We start from the raw sequence: 26,249 nt of genomic DNA on the forward strand, positions 1-26,249 counted from the left end.
GTTGCCATATATGGTCAAGGCTGATAACTTTTCAGACCACCCTTGTAAATATATTAACATACAATCAACCCATTATTTTACAATTGGCAGTTCCCCACCAGGTTTGGAATGGTTGACTGTGAAAGAACAGGATGATATATTTAAAAATACCATCCATGTTCTTTATATTTTAAAATGAAAATACTGAGTATGTTTTTTTTGTAACTTGAAATATTATACCATTATTTTTGCAATTTTCTGTACCATTTACATGGTTTCACAAAGACTAGTTTTACATGAAAATTCTGTCAGAAAAATAAAATAAATGAAAATAAACCGTCATTCCATAAAGACCTTTCAAATCAAGTGGGCTATTTTTTCTTTTTCTTTCTTTCTTTCTTTTTTTTGCAACTTTTATGGGAAAAAAAAACATCCTGCATAATTCAGAAGAGACAGAATATATAGTTGAGTGACCTACTGCCTGATGGGTAACACATGATACATAGCCTGGGATCAATTTGTTATGCAGCCATACTGCCTGTGTTAGTGATGAGTATACATATTAATAATGTCAAGTTCCATTTTAATATTTTCATTTTTGATACTGTTGTGCTGTTTTAAAGCCATATTACTTAACTTTATTTCCATTGAGCCTTTGGATATCCATTATCTACATTCTCTGATCATTTACTTTATTTTATTTGTTTTTAATTCATCTCAGATGATATATTGAAAAATGTCTTGTGTATCCTGATAGTATTTGGTTTCTTTTTTATTTCTTCCATTTAAAATGATTTAGAATGACTGATTTGTCTGTTAATGATTTTCATATTGGTTACAGCCTGAAGAAATAATTGCAGATGATTTTTTGTTTCCAATGACATCTCGTCTTAACTATACATCATCTCCAGAAAGTGATTTAGACTTGACTAATGATGGCAGATCAGTTAGCTTACATGAAGGACTTACTTATCCCGGAGAAAGACAAATTGTTAAGTCTTCTAGTGATCCAAATATAGCTATTCAGAATATCCTGACTGGATTGCCCTCTTTTGGACAACCACCTTGTTATACATTGGGAAGAACAAAAGAGGTAAGCTTTTCATGATACTATTAATAATATTATATAGTCATACATATTTCACACCACTTATTTGTATTTTATTATCAATTACTTTAGTAAGCACCTCCAACTGTGACAGATAACATTATTGCAATTAAGACTGGAGTGATGTAACGGGCTTCAGAACTTTCCTCGAACAAATATTAAATTTAAAAATACTTCTATTTTTTTAAAAAAATATGCTTTATTTCATAAGATTCATTGGCAAGTGTCAACACCATGTTGGGCTAATCTAGACTTGTGAGTTTTAATCAACAGAAGGTAATGATCTTAATGTTCAGAGTTGTTTTTCAATTGACCAGCCTTTATGACTAACCTAGGATAAATTGCAGTGGCATGTAACTTCATAATACTAACTATTAACAAAGGAGAAAGCTTGTCTTTAGTTGAGAGTAATAACTGAGATTTGGTTGATAAGTATGAAAGTAGCAGGAAGCTTAAATTTCTGCAGAACCTTTGCAAGACTAAGTTGCTGATTGTGTGCATGTGTATGTGTGTGTGTGAGAGAGAGAGAGAGAGAGTGGTGGTCATTTATTATGAAATATGTTTGTTAAAATTAATGGTCACTGAATTAAATATTTAATACTTTAACTGTGGTTAGATTTTTTTTTTTTTTATGGAAATCCCACAGGTGTTTCTGTACATTATATAAGAGAGCCAGAATTTAATAACTTTGTAACCTTGTACTATTCATATCATCTTTTGCTGCCTGTTTAAAAAAAAAAGATGAAGTTTATTATAATTTTGTATGACATGTTTCATAATTTTCCTCAGCAGTAAAAACATTTTGTCTTTGTTATCATCATCATCAGATTCCTGGTATGTACCATAAGAGAGTGTACAGAAGAGTGCTATATCCTGTTGAAAGTTTTTTTCACTTGGTTATACTATAAAATAAAAAATTATATTCTTGGTTTAATTCTTTATCCAAGTGTAAGCAAATAATGTTTTCATGTGAAGAATCTTCATGACTTGTATATAGAGGCTAATGACTTCACATCAGTTGTCTCAGTATCCCATAATACAAAGCACATATCCTTATGGAGACATGTATAATGCTATGCATTATGGGAAGGGCCACTATCCAGACTGGTTTTGACCTTTATTGAGGTATGTTTAAGTGTGGGAATACCTCTCCAAAAACTTCCTGATTATCTTACCTATCTTTGCATCATCAGGAAAGCTGTATGCCACATGTCAAATCCTTCCTAATATCATTAATTTACAGATTGAACAATAGAGGACCAAGGACTGATCCTTTTGGTACATCACTAGTTACCTTAAATCTTGCAGACTCACATCCCCATATACCGCTTCCTGATATCTGTCAGTCAGACATCCTCTTACCTGCGCAAATATTTTATAATCCAAACCGATGTTCTCCAATTTATCCAATAGCCTTCCATGCTGTATTCTGTCAAAAGCCTTAGCAAAATCCAAAAGTATCATGGTGTATACATTCCCCCTTGTGTAGTTAAATGATAACATTATTATATTTATCTCCAGTACTGCACTGAGTGAGTCACAGAAATCATCCTAAGTGGCAGAAAGGCATTATCTCTTATTCCACCCAAAATTCACATCCACTTTCCAAGCCTTGGTTCAACAGAAGATGTATGAAAGTTGTCAAAGAAAAAAAAAATCACAGCCTACTGCATGTGTCCACATTAAATTGGCATCCATTATGTTTTGCCTACACCGTCTGCCTATTTAAATCATCCTGCAAGCTTACCACATCATCTTAACTATTACTCTACCTAATTTTGCATCATGCAAACAATTGAATATCTCCCCTCAAATTATTTCCTATATCATTTGTGTACAAATTAAACAGTGGTGGTGCAAGCACAGAGCCCTGTGGCACACCATTAGTCTCTTGGATTCTGCTCCTCCATATACTAGTTTTTGGTATCTGTCTATCAGCTATCCTTTTATTGATATTAGCAGTTTCATATCCATCCCCATTTGTTGCAGTTTATTTAACAGAGTTCCATGTGGTATTCTAACAAACACCTTTTCAAAATCCAGCAGTATCATTGTGTAGCTATTCTCTTTATCCATCTCAGCTGTCAATATTATAAAAAGTTAGTAGATTACAAAGGCATGACTGATCCTTCACAAAGCCAGGACACCTCTCATAGAGTATCACATTTTTATCCACCTATTCTTGAATTCTCTTTTTGACCAACTTTTCCAGTACTTTTACCACCACTCTTGAGATACTGATTGCTGTATAATTTGCTGCCACAGACTTAGGTCCTCCCTTATGCAAGGAAATTATTTTGCATTGTTTCCACACCCTTGAAATTGTACCCGATCTAAGACTGAAATTGAAGAGATAGCCAGAGGCATTGCCAGTTCCCTTGTACATTCCTGAAAAATGTGATTTGATATCCCATCTAATCCCACAGCTATATTCACATTAAGAGTCTGCAATATCCCAAGAACCTCCAATTCATCCACCTTACTTCCCACATAAATCTCTGTCACATATGTCACAGCATTACCCTCACTTGTGATATACCTTGGCAAAGTGATCATTCAGTAACTCAACTATTTTATTTGCTTCTGTCACCACGTGACCATCAGCACTCATTAAGGTTATTCTTCCTCTTACTTGCCACATAGTGAAGATAGGAATAAATTGGTTAGTTTCTTCTTGTAATCTGATTTTGCCTTCCTTACTATACTAGTCAACCTTCTTGCCTGACCCTTGTACTGTTCATGAGCTTGCTGGTCATCTTTCTCCTTATACCCTCCACAGCATTTTCTTTTTCTGAAGCTCATGCTTAATGATATTACTCATCCATCTAACTCCCACCTGATTAACCCTCCATACCTTAAACATACAATTTAATATAGCTTCCTTTAGATTTCCCTTAACTTCTTCCCTTACAAGGTTTTATACCATGGCGCAGCTTCACACTTCCTCCTAAGCTTGTCATAATCACCTGCCTTGTAATTCCATATATTCTCCCTTCTTGACAGAATATTCCTCATTTTTTACAATCTCTGAAGTCAAGACTGCAGTCACTTTCCCCAATTGGAGACAATGTAGCCTCCTAATTGGAGGCTGTCACCTAAGCCACCTTAGTTATGAATAGCACTTCTGATCCTATGACCAGTTCCACTCTTGCACCTCGAGTCTCCTGCGTCACATGCTTCCTCGAGTAATCTCTCAGTATATGTATAAATTCCATTTCTTTCCTGCCATGTGATCTCTCTCTTCCTTTCAGTCTATATGAAATCTTCCAATAATAATAACTAGACCAAGTCATGGTACTAATTTGCTGATTCATGTCCTCTAGATCATCCATGGAATCCCCTGGACCTATAGCAGCAACCAACCATATATTTTGTCTTGTTGGCTTGATTTGATTCATATATGGTTTCTGTTTTTAAATCAGTGCATTTTTGATATTGTCGCCTAGTATGTGGACCTTGTAATGAAGAAATTTTGTAACTTTGTTGATCGCTATTTTCCACTTTATCTATTTTTAGCCATTTTGGTTTAAATTGAATTTTTTCCAGTACCTTAAAATGATAAGAGTTTAATTCAAAGCCTCGATATACTCTTACATCTAGTATTAACTTGGCTAATTTAAAAGTTGCAATATTGGAGTCAATAACTGACTTACATCCTTTATTTATGTTTAAAGATTCCAAACCATGAATTACAACAACTAGTCCATAGCTTCTAGTTTGCACTTGTATTGCACTCTATCCAAAAGCTGGAATACACTCCAGCTGAAAAGCTAGCAATAATCAGCACTCCTTTTTAATCACTACCTGTAATTTTACAAGACTTCATAATACAGTATGAATAATAGATACACTGACATAGACTACACTCATTGATAAATCTTTGGCAGCTTGGATCAAATTTTCTGGATTGGTGAATTTCAGATCATAGAATTTAAAAATGAAATTTGTTTTTACTTCCACCATACCATGGATATTCATTATAATAAATTATGCCAGGAGATTATAATAGGGGCCTATGTAGCTCAGTAGAAGTGGCATTTGCACTCTATGGCGCTTCACACAAAGAAAGACTCGGTGGTTTAAAATCTAGTTGCCGACTAGAGGAAATTTTTCTAAGCCTTTATTCGAACCGTTCCCAAGTTAGTCGATCTCTAGCATGGGCAAGTGGGTTTTATCCCCAGAAAATCTGGTTTTTCGTTCCATAAACTCAAGAAAATCAGCTGTCGAACCTCACACTATTTTCAGACTTGAAAAATATTGTGTTAGGGTTAGGGACCACGAGATGGCTAGCATTTCTAAGCTGCCTTCTTCACTGCATACCAATTAATTAGTGATAGCCTTGGGCCAGCTATCTCTAATTGGGCACCAGTAGAGATTGAACTGCCCACTCAGTCTCCAAAAGTTAGATAGGGCTAAAATGGCCTTGCCTACTCCCTATATGGGAACAAAAAGGCGTTAGCTTATAGCTAATAAATTGTGCCAACGTATAAGCTTGGCTAAGTATTGCTCAGGAATAAATAAATATTTAAATTAAATTAACAAAAGATGGACTCATTTTTAATGTGGGAGGTCTCACTCATGAAAAACATATCTATCATATTGAATATTATACTCATTCACCTCTTCTAAGATTCATGACACACATGATAGCTGCGTCTTCTATTGTCATCATGTGTCATAAATGCTAGGAAAATGTAAAAATCAAGTCCTAACTTCCTTCTTCACTTATTCTTCTTTACATAATTTCCAGGGTTGCCATTCACTAAAGATGCACATAATTGCCACCATTCCCTGATCCTACTAGTAGATTTCACCCACCTCCTGAAACATGGTGCAGTGCATTTGCATTCATATTGCAATGCTTATTAACATTAATACTGGAAATGTGCTAATTCATTTAAGCTAACAGTCTTTTTATATGTTCCCAAAGGTAGTGAGTTAACATCATGATCACTCTTTATATTAGTTCTATATTCAGTAGTACACAGTCAAAGAGTAACAAGAAACATGAAACAGCATAATGAAATCTTTGATTGGAAAATGAGTTCAATTATTATTATTATTGCCGAGTGGAGAGCATATCCGCTCTCCAGCCAAAAGGTTGCAGGTTCGAATCCCACCATGGGTATGGATGTTTGTGATTATCTGTGGAAATACCAGTGGTGGTCGACAGTAGATGGTGTTGGTGTAGTTGCAGTCAGTTGGTGATTGAATGGTGGAGATGTAGAGCAGGTTCCTCCCTCGATGAGTCCTTGGACTCCCTGCAGGTGTCAAATAATAATAATTATTATTATATGTAGCTGCCTCCAAGGAATACAGAAGGTATATTTCCTTGGTACTCTCATATCTCTCCTTTAAACTATTCACTAAAGATGCACTCACAATGTTCACTGGCAGCTTATTCCATTCACTTTCTGTATACAACAAAAAAATAACCTGGACCTCACATTCTTCCAGATGACACCCCACCCTTACTCAGCTTTCAGGGAAGATCCGGAGTTTCTCCCCACCTGTCATGAACTGCAAAATTTTCTCTGTATTGATACTTTACTATAAGAATCCCCTTCCTAGCTTTGATTCTGTTATATATCCTGTTATTATTAGCATGGGTAAGTGGAACTGTCAGTTCAATGTTACAAAGTGTAAGGTTTTGACATTTGGTAACCAACAATAGGATGGAAAGTATACACTTGATGGAAAACTTTAAAGAGGTAGAGGAAATAAGAGATATGGGAATGGTGGTGGTGGACAAGGACCTGAAATTCATCGGCCACATTGCACAACTTGTGAAACATGAAGCGGACGACCTGACATGCAGAAATAAAAAGATTATGATGCCATTGTATAAGGCCTTGATCAGGTCTCATATGGATTATTGTGCATAGATCTAGTCACCAGGTTTTCATGATGACAAGGATATGTTGGAAAGGGTCCAGAGAAGATTCACAAAGATTGTCAGTGGTCTTTGGAATGTGCAGTATGAGGACAGATTGAGAGAATGTAAATTGCAAAGCCTTTTGAATTGGAAGAAGATGGGGAGGGATATGATTGAGATGTATAAGATAGTCAGGTTGATATGGAAGAGATTTTTCATAGAATGAATGGGGTAGGAGAGTAGAACAAGAGGCCATCACTGGAAACTATATAAAGTGAGCAGAGAAGTGAGGAGCAGGTTCTTTGCATGGGAAGAGTGGTTGGTGATGGAATGCATTGCCTGAGTGTGTTGTGAATGTAGACGTATTGAATCATTTTAAGGCATGGTTGGATGAGCACTGTGAGCAATAGTGTGTACCTCCCACTATTGCTCACAGTGGGAGGTACACACTATTGCATCTATATATAACATCTGACCTCTATGGAGGCTCTGACTCCATAGAGGTCAGATGTTAATAATAATAATAATAAGAAGAAGAAGAAGATGACTGACTGACTGACAGATATCAAAAGATGTAATATACGGACATGAGTCTACAATCTTTACATTAATGACATTGATAAGAGTTTGACAGGAGGCAGGGTAATTATGAATGTAGTTCATATGCAGTACTTGCAGAATAATTTGAATAGACCAGAATTGTGTGCATGTGAAAATGGCTGTCACTTCAGTGTTAGTAAACATAAAGTTATGTACTTTGCATGATGAGATATCCAATGTCATATCATATTAGTGGGATTATGCTAGAAGAAGCTGATTAGGATAGTGATCTTGGAGTTTTAGTAGGTAGGAAGTTGAAGTTCATGGGCCATATAAAATATTGCAAATACAACTCAGAGGATAATTGCAATGATGAAACAAACATTGACATGTAAGAATAAGGAAATCATTTTGTTTATGATTTTGAAATCATATCGTCATGAAATAATTATTTTGAAAACATTAAGGCTTTGATACGACCTCATATTATATTGATGGCATTGTGCTAAAAGAAACTGATCAGGCTAATGATCTTGGAGTTTTCATAGATATTAAATTAAAGGGCCATATAGCAAAACTTGCAAATGCAACTCAGAGGATAACTGCAAAGTTAAAACAAATCTTGAGATAAGGTCATTTTTGCCTCATCACAAGACCATGATATCATCTTTAACACTCTTCTTTGTACATTCTCTCCCCTATATAGCATCACCATGGAATCCAGGAGACTAAATCTGTTCAAAGTCCAGGAAAAGTCTGAAATTGTGGAATACAGATTTTGAAGACAGACTGAGAATTTGTTGACTGCAGACATTAGTAAACAGAAGAAAGAAGAGAGAGATGATGGAAACCTACAGACTTCTGAAAGGGTCATACAGGATTTCAGTTGATGGAATTTTTCATTTTATGGAGGGTGGGGAAAGGACAAGAGGGTATCCTTGGAAGCTGGGAATGCATAAATGCAGTCAAGAAGGGAGTGAGAGCTAGATTTTTCTCTCACAGAGTGGTGCATGATTGATTGGAATGGATTGCTATATTGGGTGATGACCCAATATAGCAATCCATACAACTGTGCATACAGTGTGAATGAATTCAAGAGAAGGTATGACAGCTGATGCAGGTGATATATGGCCTTCCTCGATGAGTCCCTGACTCCCTGGAGGTCTCGCTTAATAATAATAATAATAAATTTCTGCAGTGTGAATTATACTCCTCTCATGTGATATTGTTCTGATAATCTTTTCTGAACTATGCAGCATAATGCATTAAAACTTTTACACCACCATGGTGATGTCATTTGGCTGGCTTTTCACATTTCAATTTACTGAAATGTAAAATTCCACCTAAGTCTCATTTTTGTTTAAAAGTTGTTACTTTTTACTAAATGATAATTTTTATCTGCATTTACAGGTTTCTGAAAATTTTCTCTCTTCATATTTTTTTCCATTTTACAAAGAACTTTACCACATGCGTTTCGGTCTGTGACAGTGAATGTCTTCCTCAAATTTTGTCAAAGGTCTGGTTTTTGTTTTAAAAATTGTTATTTTTTTATTAAATGATATTTTTTATATCTGCATTTATAGTTGTTGTTAGAGTTGTTTGACATTAATTATTTTCAAATCTTCAATACATATTTTTATTTTAAATAGGATACTTATTTTTATCTTGCTAAATGAGAGGTTCTTGTATCCTGGGCAAATCAGACATCATCATTATCATTAGTGACATACTCATTAGATTTTTCTTGCTTTAGGAGTTCTCTTCATGCATATTGATGCACATTTTTGTACTGAATTATGAATTAATAATTGTGTTAATTGTTTTGAAGGTGTTACACATCATGGATACTTTTAGTTAAGAAAAATATTATGACAAGTCAGTTTGAAACTGCTAGATTCAGAACATCCTGAATGGCGCTTGCTGTTCATTTGATATGGTATGAACAAAAGAATCATAATTATGATTTTTTTAACAGAAATGTCTGCACTTTCATTATTGTCAAAACATGCAAATACTTTTCCAGTTTCCTGTCAGCCATAAGATCTATATGTCATAGTAAAGAGTTGTCAGTACTCAAACTGTCAGAAGCATTTCATTTGAATGAAGATCAGCCACAAAAAGAATCCTAAAATACATCATCATCATCATAACACTAATTATGGGTATAGACCATATTGGTCTGTTCCAGTCTCATTATCCATCCAATATCTTTTTTTGAGGTCTACCCTGCCTTCTCTTTCCAATTGGTTAATATTTTAGTATTTGTTTAGGATGTCGGGTGTTGGCCATTCGGTTTACATGTTCAGTTCATTTTTGTTTATAATTGTTTAGTTTTTCTTCTATTGATTTTGTCTTTAGTTCTTTTAAAATGTCTTCCTTCCTTTTTTTTTTATCTAATAATGTGTATTTTGCAGTTCTTCTCATAAATATCATTTCACTTGTTTTTATTCTTTGTTTATCTTGTTTGTTTATTGTCCAAATTTCACTGCCATATAATAATGTGGGCACTGCTAAAGTATTGTATATTTTAAAGTGTGTTTCTTTTTGTACTATATTTGGGTTGAGTGTTCTATTTATCAGGCCTATAATCTGTAAAAATTTTGAAGTTTTTAATTTTATGTCTTTTTCTCCTTCATAGGATATTTCACATCCAAGATTAATTTAGAAGAAAGTATTTATCTGTTCTATTATTGTATTATTAATAACTATTTTGCTTCTAACTGGAGTTTGTCCACAAAATGCCATTGTTTTAGTTTTATCTATGGAAATTTTCATTCCAAACTGTTCTACTATAATGTTTAAATTATATATTGCTCTTTGTAAATTGTTTTCCTTATCTGATATTATTACCTGATCACCTGCAAATAATAGCATATTTATTTTGTTATTCCGGGAAATTTCTAGCATCTGTTATTTATTTACCCAGCTTGAGTTTAAATTTTTGAGTTTCCATGAGAATTCCACGAGAATTAAATAATACAGTAAACAAATTAAAAATATTGACATCAAAATAAGCATCCTAAGATCTACACTGCAGCAGAGAATCTTATGGAAAAAGTAATACTAATTTTCTTTTTCTCTAAAATCATCAGAAAGTTTTAACTAATTTTTTGTATAAAATTGTTCCTATGGCCAATGATATGACATTTTGAATTGATGTTGATGAGCTGCTGTTGTTTCTTTGTAGAGCACACAAACCTGATTACCCTTAGAGCACTCAACTGGTATATACAGAATATTATTGCCAAACATTTGTTAACCTTACTCCTCAAAAGTTATATTTAAAAATCATAAAACTCATTCAAAGTTCAGAATTTTATTTTCATTTCAAGTATATTTTTTTGCATTTAATAATAAATATCCTAAAAGTTTTGACATATTTGCTGAGAAATGAAACTCATCATCTTTTATTTCTACTCTGGGATCCTGTATAATGCTTTGTACTGTTCACTGCAGGAAAGTGAGGATTGGAACAGATTGGATCAAAAGTTGATTATCCACAATTTTTTACAGCAGATGTGGTCTCCTAATTATTTAGTACTTTTATGCTACTCCTCTTGTAAAATTTTAATTTATCTAAGTTTTGCAATGCTGAAATAAAATTTTTTACGTCCCTGTTTTTTTCTGCCTCTTATTTACTTACTTGTTCTGCAGAAAGAAAGCTTTGTTTTTATGTCATTTTCTTCTTGAAGCCTTATGGCTCTTTCTTTGAAAATTGCCTGTTTTTGGGGAAACAAGTTCCACTTAACACAGTTCAATAAATTTTCATGACATTTGAGTATTTTTCCAGGTAACAGAACTTCTTCTCATTATTTTTATACACATTTAACAAAGTTTTTATTTTTTGTTGTTGTTGTTGTTGTTGTTGTTTTACTGTCTACTTTTATCTGTTTATTAGCTTTTATCTGAATAATCAGTAGTCAGTACTTGAGAATCATTTATTTGATGCTAACTGACTTTATCTGCTTTCTTCAATAGCTTCTCCCTTACTATGCTCTTTACAAGGTATGTATGTATGCATTAGAACTACTTTTATATATTCTGCAGTTTTTTACATTTTTTTTTATTCTAAGATAATTTTTATGTTATGTTTCACTCATGTTATGATAATAAGTACACTGACAAATATAATATTAAGTGGGGCATTCCACTGTACAAGGCATTGATCAGACTGCATAGGGGGTTACTATGTAGATGTCTGGTCACTTGGTTTCCACTGTAATGTGGAAACCATAGAGAGAGAGAGAGAGAGAGAGAGAGAGAGAGAGAGAGAGAGAGAGAGAGAGAGAGAGAGAGAGGGGGGGGGGGGCTTTGGAAGAAAAGGCAGATCAGTCCTCTGTAACATTTAGGTGATAGAGAGGTTGAGGAAATGCCTGTTGCAAAGTTTAGTAGATAGGGATAAAGAGATATTATTCAGAAATGCAACATGTTATGTTTTGATAATTAACCAAAGTAAAAGTGACCAAAATACCAAATGCTAACATGAAGAATATGTAGTGGTCATAATAAGAGAGAGAGAGAGAGAGAGAGAGAAAGGTTGTGCGATAGATAATATGGAACAATAGCAGTAGGGAAGACAAACAGAAGAGTGTAGCACAATGACAGAAATTTCACTGCTTCAATGAGTGCTTCAAATACAAAACAGAAGTTGGAGAGACTGGAAAACTGTTTATTAAGTATTAGAAGCTAAGAAAGAAAGAAAATAAGATATCCTGCACCCCATATTCTCCTATACAGTTTATGAGAAAGGAAAAAGGAAGGAGCAAAAGAACAGAAATCGGTATAAAGTATAAATAGACATGGTAATGTACAGTAATTTTATGATTGAGGGTGTACTAAAAATTATGAACCTTTTTTTCCTGCAGTGAATAATTTTTTTTTTTTTTTTTTGCAAGCAGGTAGAACAAGTGGAAAAGATAGGATTGTATTACTTGAAACAAATAATCTGAAAGGACATAAGCATTATATGATCGAATATGTGAAAATTGTCAAGATTATGAATCTATTTCCAAGATATAATCTATGAACTGAGATGGAAAGCTGTGATTTCTGATGATTGGATGTGCAGTATAGTGAGAAGCATTTTGATCTCAGAAAGGATTTATATTAATTGTATTTGTTTTGGTAATAAGTGCCTGCAAGAAATTGTTTTCAGTGAAAAGAGTGAATATAGGTAGTCAGGGAAAGAAACTCAATATGATAAGGTGGCCACATAAGCTCGAGTACATGCACTAAGGTGAGATCAAGAATGTTATGACAGAAAGAGAAAGAGAGGAATAGTAGGGAAAAGATAACTCTGATAATGGTGGGGCTAGTTTTGTAAGATAAGAATTGATTGCAGTAGTGGCATAAGGCATTTGAGTAATGAATTAACTCAGGTTACTTATTTGAACCAGTCAGGTTTTAAGAGTTGTTTGAATATTATTTAGCTTGATGGTTGTTCAGCCATTAGGAAACTCACTAATGGTAAAAAGCATAGGGAATAAAGCAATTACATTTTAGCATTTGCAAAAGAAATGGGATAAAAATTATTGACATTAGAGAAACTGGCTAACACTTCAGGATATATTTACAAGAATAGAATATGATGGGTACAGTGTATTCAGGGAGGACAGACAGGGCAGAAAGGGTCAGAGAGTATTGCTTTTGATTATAGAGTAATTAAAACCAATTAGAGTAGAGATCATGAAGGGTGTTGCTAGTAGTAGTATAAATAATATAGGCAGTAGGTATGCAGCTGTTTGGTGTGAGATAGCAGTTAACTAGACAGAAAAGTAGTTTCATGCTGCCACAGACCAGAGTCATCTTGAAGAAGGTTACAAATACATAGGGGGGAGATAAATCCTATAGATACAAGTAGAACAATCATTATGAGTTACTTCAGTTATGGAAATGCAGATGGGAGAGAGAGAGAGAGAGAGCGCATGCAATAATAGAGAAAAAGAATTAATAGTTATACCTGCATCTGCAAATTTATATTATTATTATTATTACCCCAAGACCTCATGGAGTCAAAGACTCATCTGGGAGGTCCTTTTATCACACACACACATCTCATCATACCGTGTCTTAAACACACTCAAACTCCTTGCAGACACCACACTCTCAGGCAAGGCATTCCAATCATTCACAACTCTGCACGAAAAAAACCTGCCTCTCACTCCCCTACTCACACCCTCTTTATACAGTTTCCAGGGATGACCTCTGGTTCTCCCCTGATCTCCACTATTCTCTGTAGAACTTCTCCACTATTGATCCTATAACAACTCCTTGCCAACTTGTAGGTCTCTATCATATCTCTCCTCTTCAGGTTTCTGTTTTGCCTCCATTTGGAGAGAGTGATTATGCAGTTTTAATTTGGAAGATGGTAGATTATGATCATTAACTTGAAGCTATGCCTTAGCATGAAAAAAAGTGCATATAGGAGACAGCAATATTTGGGAACTGGTAAAAGAATATCACATAAAAGCTGTATCTGACTGTATTCTTAGAGTTAGGAGAATGTATTGCATGTGAATTATATAGATGAATAATACTTTGAAGCAGGAGCTGCATAAAAGAAAATCATGATCCAATACCAGAAGATAGATGATGACTTGGCTCAGGAGCAGGAGAGTGATAGTGGCTGTAGTGATGGTAGTGAATGCAAAATCAGAATATGAAAAACAGTTTGCTTTACAAGCAAAGGGAAATGTACAAGATTTTGTCCTCCATGTGGCAAGCAAATGGAAGAATAATCAAGGAAGAATAATTTTATTGAATGCAGAAATTAGGAAAGTGGCAGATGCTTTAGAAATAACAGGGTACTTAAGTAAGTACTCCAGTAAATTATACATCTCAGGCAGACCCATTGGCTGTTAGGATGCCAAGGTGGAAGAACTAGATTATAAGATAGAAGTAGTTGTTTTGGAAATATATATTCAACTATTGCAAAAGTTAGATTTAAACACAGCAGTGAGATTGAACAAAATATCTGCAAAGGTGCTGATGAGGAAAGGCATTTGTAGTGAATACATGCATGCATGTGTACACATACATGCTTCCAGAAATCAGCTCAACATGTCAGATAAGCTGTGAAATATTATCAGTACCTGCTGGATTTAAACAGAATACTGTTTTTAGAGTGCTGAGAAGAAATTGAGATATGAACCTTATAGATTTTTCCAAAATAGTTTCCTTTAATGGTAAATGTTCACCAGGAGATACAAATCTAAATAAGGGCTCTTGATTATTGTTTTAAAAGTTCAAATAACAGAGTTTGATAAAAAGTAAATTATTTCATTTTGTGAATGGATATTAAGATGTGACAGCAAATAATTTGCAATTGAACTTTTATTTTGTTCAGAAGAAAAAAATTATAACATCTTTTAATAGTGCTACTTGTGTGATTTTGGAATGATTTCAGACAAAAGTGCATTACATCTATCAGCCAATAATTTGGAAACAAAAGAGGAACAATAAAAAAAAAAGGAACAGTCTTATTTTAACAATTTTTAAAATAATAAGTTAGGACTTAATTTTGATGAATCCTTGATGCAGAGGAAATCTCTTATTCCTCCTTTTTTTTAGGAGTTTTTTGATGGTAAATGTTCATTAAAATATGAGAATGTGTCTAAAACAAGGTAATATGATTGAGACATTCAAGTTAGGAGAGTGAATTTTAGAGAATTTATATGGAAGTGATTATACACAGTGGTGCAACAGGGAAAAGAGTAACAAGAGGCTCTGGAAATTATGTAAAATTTGGTAAAAAGATGGGAGGTGGAGATTAGGGGTGAATTTTTACATGCAGAATAGTGAGTGTGTAGAAAATGTGATGCTGCTGGTTATATTAGGTCTCTGCTATGGGTTTGTTGACTCCATAGAAATTTGTTCTCAATAATAATATTGCTTCTAGTTACATAATAAGTTCTCTCATAGCTTAATCTTTAATATGCAGATCTTTCATATATGCTGCCCATAGTTTATTTAAGATGAGATCTTGATTTTTATTGCATTGAATAGGACATCATATAATTTTGCTTATTAAACCACTTGCTTATTAAGGGAGATAGGTGGTCTTTAGTGGAGTGGATAAAGACCGCCAATTTTTTATATAGAGTGTAACAAGAGGTAACACTATGAACTCAGGCTATTTCATTTGGCAAGGAAAATTTTACAAACAAATAGAGGGGACAGCCATGGGTTCACTACTCTCCCCACCCTTGGCCAACTTTTTTATGGAGACTTTTGAAGAGAAAGCCTGAAACTCTGCCCCACAGAAACCAACCATATGGCTTCGCTACGTTGATGATGTGTTTGCTATTTGGTCACATGGCTCTGATACACTCCTCTCCTTCCTAGCACACTTAAACAACCAACATCCCAGAATCAAGTTCACCCTGGAAAAGGAGAAAAACAACAGCCTCCCTTTCTTAGACACACTAGTCACCCACCAGCCTGATGGAACCTTGGTTTACTCAGTTTATAGAAAACCCACCCATACAGGCAGATACATTCACCAACAATTCCACCACCCCATCACAACAATATGGAGTTATTAAGACACTACACAACAGGGCTAAACTTATCTGTTCAAATGACAATGCCCTAACCACGGAACTAAACCACATCCTCAACACTTTCTCAGCCAATGGCTATGTCCCCAAAAAATTCCAAAAAATATTGACACCAGTTAACCCCCCCCCCCCCCTTCACAACAAGGATTATTATAAATCCATCACCATTCCCTACATCCGAAGCACCTTGGAAAAAATTACCAAATTCCAAAAAAAAACATAACTTGACCTCTTGTTACAGACCATATAAAAAATTGGCATCCCTTATCTGCTCCACTAAAGACCAGCCACCTTCCTTAGACCTACCAGGTGTATACAAGGTCCCTTGCAGCTGTAAGCCCTATTTTGGCCAAACAGGCAGGACAGCGAATATCATAATTTCAGAACACAAGGACTACATCCGTTTTCACCAGTACAGCCACTCTGGTCTTGCAGACCATGCTCTGAATACTCACCACAGAATACGGTGGAAGAAAGCCACGGTTATACACCATAATAAATTCAAATTTGAAAAGCTATTTATGGAATCAGCCTCAGCCCTAAGAAACATGCCAAACCTCAACAAATTTGGTTGCATGAGACTGCCCCAAATTTGGGAGACTTACATCAGAAGACCTTAAGCCCAATGGCCGAGAATACTTACATAGCCCACTAGAGGGCACCATCAGGACTCTTAGGAGAAACAACAGCTTCCTGCTTCATCCTCAGTTACTGCTATGTTATATGTTATGAAATATTGGAATATAGATTAAAGTTTAATTTTAATATATAATATTTGTACGTTGTAATTTCCTTAAGTAATTTAATAAGCATGTATAACCAACATCTAAGCCTTTCTACGAGAATTATATAATTTTGTTTGCTTCTTTAAATCTATGTACATAACTATTGAATTCTATGTATGGAAGTTTAGTGAGTTATCAGTTTACTTGGTGTTTTTCTTTAGTTATGTGAAGTGCCGGTCCTGATCTATGTGTCCATTTTTTTGCCATGTCTTTATATGTTCTTTTGACGGATTCCTCCAGATTGGCCTCTCTGTCCAATGTAGCAAATGGTGCAGAAGATTTTGTATGATTTTAATCATTTAAGAATTGGATGAGATTGTTTTGTTGATCTTAACATCATGAATATTTGTTGTCATCATCAATGATGACAACTTTTAAGTAGAATTGTTTTAAAACTTTCACTATTTTATCTGTAAAATTTTAATGTAAGGTAAAGAAAATTAGAATACCTTAATACTGAAAACAGACAAAGGGAATGTAACTGTAGTATCAGATGTAGACATTTACATAAACAAGGTGAATGAGCTATTTAGTGAAGCCAACCCTTATAGACAGACATTGATCCCACATAGACTATTCATAACAAAATAGTGATATAATAATAAATCTTTTCAACCTTGATTTTTAGGATGTTATTTTCAGGCAATAATGATCAAGGAAATGAAGGAGTAACGATAGCTTTCAACAGAAACATGAAGATAAAACACTTGATTAAAGAATAGAGACCACAGATATGAGGATTCCGAGAAAAATTAGTAGAGTGAACTGATGGCATTAATGGGAGAATTATATTAAAAATGAAGATATTAGAAGAAAGGAACATGACATTATTGAACTTGAAATAGCATTCAAGAATGTGTCAGCAGAGCTAATCTAAGGTGGTATGGCCATATAAGTCTAGTTGGATTGATTCGGTCAGAAGTGGCTTAGAAACACAAAATGTTAGATATGACAATATTGGAATACTCATAAGTCATAGATTGATTTGGAAGAAAATTCTCAATAGGATATTAATAATAAGGTAAACCTAATCATGTAGTGATGTCATAGTAACCTTAACACCCCTTAGGGATACATATCAGGAAATTGATGGTGATGATGATGAACTTTTCAACTGACCTAAGGAAAGCAAAGAACAGTCACTTCAAAACATTGTGTTACCCAGTGTATTTATGGAGTTCCAAAAGCACACAAGAATGGTATTCCACTTAGACTTATACCGGATGCCAGACATTGTAAATATTTATCACTCTTCTGTTTCTATATGTAGGAAAAATGTTAAAGTATATAAAAAACTTCATAGACTTCATAAAGAAAATAAAAGACATTAAACTGGATTCCCCAGACATAATGGCAAGTTTGGATGTCACAAGTCTGTTGATGCTATGAAACTCTAAACATTATATAGAGAACACTTTCTTCAAGTTTCAAGACCTCTATTATGAACAGACTAAATGCCTAGCCATGAATGTATCCATTTCACTGCACTTGACAAATATGTACATGGAGACTTTTGAACATCAACATGTATCACACAAAACCAAGAGTTGGGCTTAGGTATGTTGATGATATCTTATCATTTAGCCAGGCTCAGAAGACGCCTCCACAAGTTTATGGAATTCCTCAACTGTTTAAGCCAAAAAATATAATTTTCAGTAGAAGTAAAAAAATACAGATCCCTCCCCTTCTTTGATGTTCCCATTTTAGTAAAAAATCATGGCAGTCTTTCATCTGAGGTCTACAGGAAAAGGTCAATACCAAATGATATTTAATGCCACATCACACTATCACTTGGAACAAAAATGATGCATCATCAAAACTCTTCTTAAAGACAGGGCCATTACAGTATGAAGTGATGATAATGAAAAACATGAAAAATAAATTAAATTTTCATTCTCAAAAACAAAGTGTCTAATTCATTGCTTGTCTCCCGATTTTATCATGTTTGAATGTTGTTTCTCCCTCTTCAGATATTCTAATGAATGACATCCTGGAATTGTAAAAGAAAAATTTTCATTGTGATATTTCAAAACTTTTTGAATTATCTATCAGTGCTGGTTATTTCAAATGTGAGATTATATTAACAAGGTAAAGTAAATGTTGTGGATTCACTTGTTTTCTCTATTCTTGCATGCAGAATTTTTGAACACATCTTTTGATTCCATCAGTGTTCTTCCTTCTTCTCTGTGGTCACATTATGTAGATGATATATTTGATATTTGGATTCCTCCTGATTGGACTTCAGTCACTTATAAGATCAACTTCATCTGTTATAAAATGTAATTTATTCTAGAAATATAATGTAAAAATTGTCTTCCCTTTCTAGACCTCATTCAGAGAATATAAGAATTGATTTCCTTTCTATAACTTCTCATATTCTGACAACCAGATTGCCACCTTCAGTTCTTGGTCTACAGAAAGAAAATGAATATAGAAAGTTACACTAATTCTATAATTACTATCATCATGTTCAACAGGCAGGTCTTGTCAAACTGTTAATCCACAATGTTGATGCCTCTTGTTCCACAGAAGTGCTTTTACAACAAGAGTCAAATTTCATTAAATCCACATTCCATTCTAATGGCCAACCAATTCATAGAAAAAATAATGAGAAATTTTGGCCAATGTCTCTCCTTTCTCAGGAACATATCTGTAGAGTTTTAATTCCTTATGTGCAAAGTATTTTTTAGTATATATCAAGACCTCTCTGATTGGAAAAATCTAAAAGTCAACTTTCACCATGCACAAGTTCCTTTCTTTACCGCATTCTTCAAAAGATAACTTGGAGATATTATCACATGCAGGAGAAGAACATGTGCCCCCCCCCCCTCCCTCTTAGTTGAAAAAATTATTGTATAATGGAATAACTCTTAGGAAAAATATACTTAGGAAACACAATATGAACAACACTTAAATTACAAGCATGTGACAACACATGCTATCAACTGAGGAGGATAATTCCATCTACAACTATTAAAATTCAGAAAAATAAATTTAAATTACTCATCTATGTTTGATCTTATCTATGATGATAGGAACCTTTATCAGGTGTTTACAATTAAATATCTTAGATCTACTTCCTCATTTTGCTATACAAATCTGAGCAGAACAACTTGCCTGCCTATAATAAAAAAGACCACATGAACGAGGGATCATGTAAACCCCAGGATAAGAGAGACGAGATATTGTCTTTCAGAAAGACAATGAAGGAATTTAGTTTACAAATAGAGGGAAAGCAACTTGTAGGTCAATCTGGCATTGAAATTCTAGAAACTTCTTCTCGAGGAGGATTAGGATGAAGGCCATAATTATTAATTATTTTGTATTTTAACCATTGGAGATGATTATACAGTTCTCAAATTATTTTATGGAACATAAAATAATTTGCTAAGAACATTCCCTTGCTGTTCTTTCTATCTGCTTATACAATTTGTTTTGACAAGTAAAGCAACCTGAAGTTAGGCAAATTTGAATAATATTATTATTATTATTTGTCACCTCTAGGGAGTCCAAGACACATCAAGAGAGAGAGAGCACCTGCTCTACAGCTCTCTGTCATTACCACTCAACCTTATCCACCAACCGCATCGTCTACACTAACACCATCTACTGTCCACCACCACTAGGATTTTCACAGACAATCGCAAACATCCATGCCCATGGCAGGATTCGAACCCGCAGCCGTTTGGCTGGAGAGCGGATACACTAACCACTCGGCCAACCAGACCGGCAAAATAAAAAGAAATTTAACTTTAATTTAATTTTATAATATCGGGAGGAAAATTATTGTAGTAATTTTATTGTATCAGTGAGGGAGGGGAGAGAGGTTGTGAACAGTGAAATCACATCAAAACTGTGTAAATCTTACTGTGTAAGATTTGTGTGTTGTAATGATAATCCTGTTATGAGGAAGAATTACCTGTAAATGCAAAAAGAAGATTTTACAAATGTTTTAAGAATTGACAGGTCAATCTGTACAGTTTACAATAGAGGAAGAATTACCTGTAATTGCAAAGAGAAGATTCTACAAATGTTTGAAGAGTTCATAGGTCACACAATCTGTACAGTTTACAATAGGTCTCAATGGAACATTTTCCATTGAGACCAAAGTCAGGAAGTCCAACATGATATAACAAGTGATCCATTGATCTCTTTTTAGCTCTTAACTTTTTTTAATGATTTCTTCATCCCAAGAATAAATGTCTACTTATATTTTTTACAACCAAATTTATTTTTTAATTTAATAAAATATTGCTTTGAGAAAGGTGAGAGAGATGTGTACCCTTCGGAAATAAAAATTTGCATGTGTGTTTGAATTATCAATCAATTAATTGCACTTCAATTATTTTCTATGCTTCTGCTGAATATTACTGTTTACATAATTGGATGTGGTTGTTTTTCTTATTTTCTTCCAGTTTAGTCATCAAAAATAAACATTATGTAGAAAACCACTGTCATTGTTTCTTTCATAAAATAATCAGATACTTTCCTTTTAATATCATTTATGGAAGAAAATTCAAAATCCTTTAATAAGACATTTGACATTTCTGATATACTTCAGTCTCAAATCCAATCACCATCAAATTATCTTTTTACCTCAGCTGATTGATTACCAAAAAACATTATCCATATTTTTTGGTTCCAAATAAATTCCAAACACAAGTGTTTTTTAACTTGGGGATAAAGAATAGAAGGAAGAATAGATGTAAGATCAATAAAAATTCTTAGAAAAAATTTCCCCTTATCCATTATTTTGAAATAGGTTTTTATGTATTTTATTGAATTTCCTGCTACATTCCTTCTACCTTGTTTTGCTAGCACTGTGGGAGATTTAGTCATTATACTATTTATTCACAAATCCATACTCCCTCTCTTTTTTTTTCAAATGAAGCCTTTCATAAATGCATAACTAGAATTTTTAGGATGACATGTAATAGCACAGTAATTTATTGCAACCCCAAAATTCCACAGCTGTAAATTTATTGGATGTCTATAACTGATTAATGCAGATCACTATATAATTACTTACACCTTTAGAAATTTAAACATACCAAATATAGAATTTATTTTAATTATTGGTTTATTATACATCCTGAAAGCAAATAATCTTTTTCCTTTCTACATAGTTTTGGTTTTTCTCAGCAAAGCACACAACAGTTTTGCCCTCCAAATATGCAAGCTGGAAGCATGAAACAATTTGTCTCATCCTGTCCCATGGGCATATATGAAGTGATCAGTGGCGTAGCTAGGTAGTGTGGAGGGACGGTCCGCCCTGGGCGGCACTTTGAACCTTTTTGAACTTTTGCAGTTAATTCTAAAATACAGTCTCGAGAACTCAGTTCCAAATACTGTATTGTAATACTACTATGAATTTTCCTCACAATGGTGTAAGTGCTGCTAGTTGTGAGAGGAGTTTTTCTAAATAAAATTGATTAAGAATTACCTACATTACTATGAAATAGACTTTGCCAATGCCATCAACGATTTTGCTAACAGAAAACAAGAAAAATAACATTTTAGAATGTTGAAATTAAAGTTTTACTTCAAAAATAAACATAGTGTTTTAATTTCTTTCCCTATATGTCGTTTTGATTTTTTGTAGTATTTTTGATGTGTATTGAGAGGGGCGGCAAAACCTGTAGCTACACCACTGGACGTGATACCATTTGTCTGATGCTTGGCGTGAACATGTTATTATACATCTTAGTACAGCAGTCAGCCTTGATACCAGGCTGAAATTTCTGCTTTGAATAAGCATATTATTATTATTATTATGTTATTATTACACAGACATGTCCATGGAATCTGAAGACTCATTATGGAAGACTGGCACGATGATTATTCACACAATGACTTTAGGGGTGGTGAAGCAGGCTGAAAAGTTCTGATAAACATCTAGAATAAAAATAATATCAAAGCAGCTGATATCACCACAAAAAACATACACGGATATAAGAACATGAGAGTTACCTTTATAACTCTGCTACTAGTATGTTCTTCTTGTCATTATATCAGTTGCTTTAATATCGTTTTTGTTCTAGGTATTTATCAGAACTTTCCATCCTCCCCTCATATTATACCTCTTCTTAAATTCATTCATGGACTAGGCACTCACAATCATCTCTGGCAACCCATTTCATTCATTTACCACTCTCTGAGAAAATATCTAGTCTTTACATTACTAAGGACTAGATGTTTATTTCTTCTTCTTCTTCCAATCCGGTCATGTACTGAAATATTTCTTTAGCATTTACTCTATAAAACTTTTTAGTAATTTACATTTTTTGCAGATATCTTTTCTGATTGTCAGCTAAAGTCATAACACACAAAGCTTTAGTCAATCCTCATCAGAAGTGCTGCACAGGTCAGTCACCATTTTGGTCACTAGACTCTGAATCTTCTCCACAACTTAAACATTCCTGAGAAACCTAGGTGACCTAATCTGTTTACAATAGTCTAGATTCATTATTGTGGCATATGCCTCCATACCACCAATGGAAGAACAACAGTACCATCAATGCCATCTACCATGGGTGGTAGATGGCATTGATGGTAGTTGTGTGTAGTGTGGAAGAGGCAGTCAGATGTGTGTAGCAGCATGGTGTAGAATAGATCTTACCTGAAACACTTAATAGAAAATTTCTTTGTAATTCTCACATTCAGTTTTATTCCATTTTTTTATATATGGGTACTATGAGAGCTCTACTCCAATCATTGGGAATTCGACCTTCTGACCAGGCCCTCTGAAATATGCAGTGTAGTCTCTGCAAAACTTGTATACCTCCATACTTAAGCATTTCCGGTCAAATATCATCTACTCAGCTGCCTTTTCACATTTCACATATTTGATGGCTTTTTCTACCTCAAGTATTGATATATACATATATATATATATATATATATATATATACTCCTCTTTGCATTCCTCTTGAAAATTTTATAGTACGGTTCTGTCACTACTTGGTTCGTTTAACAGTTTTTCAAAGTAAGTACTCCAGACATCTAGGATATCCTTATCTTCAGTTTTCATGTCACTATTATCATCTTTGTTTCATTTACAGTACTCTTTCCTCCATTTCTAAGCTTCTTCAATATCCTCCAGAATTTTGGCCACCTACCTGATATTTATTTTCTATATTCTTACCAAAGTTTTCCCATTACTTTTACACAAAGCTTAGCTCTTACATTTTTCACTGTATTCTTTTAGGGCATCTGCCAACTTATTTGCTAGGAGCTTTTGGTTTGCTTTCTTCTTTTCCAGGACTACTTCTTTAACTTCTTGTGTCCACCATGGTGTTCTTATTTTTTTTATCCTCGCAGACAACTTCACACATACCTCCCTAGATGAATTAATCAATATTTTCTTCAGAGTTTGCCACTGAGACTCCAAGATTTGGTTCTTGTTTTCAATTTGTTTTGTTTTTTCTTCAAAAATGCTTGTATCATCAAGTCTACAATTTACCTGTAAAAGCTACTAACTTTAATTCTTTCTAAAACTTTCTTACATACTGTTATTTTCAACATGTTATCCATTTTTAGTAATAAGTAATGATCACTTGATTTCAATTTCAAATCCTCTGTATACTCTTGTATCCTGAACCAGTATGATGATATCACTATCAACAAGGACTATGTCCTTGTTGATAGTGATACCTAGTATCACTAGTTATCACTATACATAGTCAAAGAGGCTTCTTATTTCTTGTGCATTCTGTCCCTGTGAACTTTGCACATCTTTATGTTGAAACATGGTGTTAGTGATGACTAGTTCATGTCCTGAGCAGAAGTCCAATAAATACATACTATTATTATTAGCTTTGCCCTTTTCTCCAAATTTTCCCTAAATGTTCCTATATGCCTGGCAGGATTCATTTCCTACACTGCTGTTCAGATCTTCAACAAGGACCACTTTTTCCATTTTTTTTTGTCAGCTACCTGTTCTAATGACTCAAAAATTTCCTCCACTTCTTCCTTGGAAGAACCTTCTGTGGAACCATGTGCACAAATAAGTTCCATTGTCCATGTTCCCATTTTGAATTTGTCCTCATAACCCTACTTGAAACTGCCTTATAATAAAGAAGTTTATCTTCATGTTTGGTGTTGAATGCTATCACTATTCCTTTCTTTCCTTGATCATTATTACCTAAAAATAACATCCTATACTTATTATTTAGTAAGATCTTACCTGTTTTTGACTTCTTTGTTTCAGTAATGCCAATTATGTTCACACGATACTTTTCCTTCCATTTCTTCTGCAAGTTCAATTTCCTTCCCACGAATACTCCTTATATTGATGGTTCCCTGTCTTTGGTTCTGATGTTGGGTTCGTTCTTCTTCTTCTTCTAGATGTTGAGTTGGAGCTTGTTCCAGTAGCTGAATTTTCACTGTTTGCCCTGGTTCCCTGACAAAAAAACAGCAATGGACTTGTTTAACTAGGTGATGCTCCAGAAATCTCACCATGTTGTACCATCATATGCATTTGTGGTTTAAGCCAATAGAGAGTTGAATTTGGTTGACTAAGTTCCCAAATTACCAGTCCATCCTCATTCATTCAGTATCTAGTAGATACCTACTAACAGGGCACATACCGCGTGAAAGTGAGGATTGGACATTAGGTCAGGAGCCCCAGTCGGTTCTCCACATTCCTGAAAGGCGATATGGAAGTCTCTTCCACATCACTTTTTTTTTTTATTTCAGAGGAAAAGGGGGAACAAAATTAGCAAAAGCTTTAAAAAATATATCTTTCAATTTCCTTCTTCCCACCATGGCCAAAATGAGTAACATACTCAATTCTTCTAAAAAATGCAACTTCTGCATTCAGCATCTTTTTTAAGAGATAAAATACGGCTGTGATCCTGTACCCCCTATATTTCTCAGATAAAATTGATGCTCTAACAGAGATTTAGGAATGTTTCAAGGATCTGAACTAAATCACAGACAGTACCGAACAAACTCTCAGAGGAAATCCACCAGTGGTGATGTTTCCAGCAGTGTCAGAAACATGACAGTATAAAATTTTTAAAGCGGCTATATTGAAAGGAATAACAATGGTCTGTAACTAAATTAAGCCACACATGTTCGTTTGTTTTTTTAGCTAAAATTTAGTAATTTCTGTATTATCATTATAAATATGTGTCCTTGAAAATAAGTTCAATAAACAGATCAAAATATTGAGATTACAGTAATTATTTTATCCCCATTACAATGCTATAATTTTCTCTTCCAAAATAGTATGGCATTATATCTTTAGGTCTTTCAGCCTTCAAAAATCCCATTCTCCTTTTTTTCATAACAGGTGGTAATGTACAAAAATCCAAATCTGCTTGCTTAAAATTGTTTTCTTTGTCTGGTCTTTGTGTTTAGAGGAGTTAACCAAAATCCTTTCTGGAGTGAAGCTCAGCTAA

The 26,249-nt window shown here is 34.1% G+C and overlaps 1 protein-coding gene across 1 annotated transcript in view; it reads left to right on the forward strand.

Annotated features, from left to right (window-relative positions):
* Window positions 1–26,249, forward strand: part of LOC150093598 (tight junction protein 1-like) — a 712,683-nt gene that overhangs the window by 465,324 nt on the left and 221,110 nt on the right. Inside the window, exons 24-25 of the mRNA XM_090413230.1 lie at window positions 821–1,072; window positions 11,481–11,507. Coding sequence (XP_090269356.1) covers window positions 821–1,072; window positions 11,481–11,507 — 279 coding nt within the window. The remainder of the gene's footprint in view (window positions 1–820; window positions 1,073–11,480; window positions 11,508–26,249) is intronic.

The sequence above is a fragment of the Typopeltis vanoorti genome, chromosome 23 (assembly GCF_054136105.1).
Source record: "Typopeltis vanoorti isolate ZY-2024b chromosome 23, IOZ_Tvanoo_1.0, whole genome shotgun sequence".
In the NCBI taxonomy this organism is placed as follows: domain Eukaryota; kingdom Metazoa; phylum Arthropoda; class Arachnida; order Uropygi; family Thelyphonidae; genus Typopeltis; species Typopeltis vanoorti.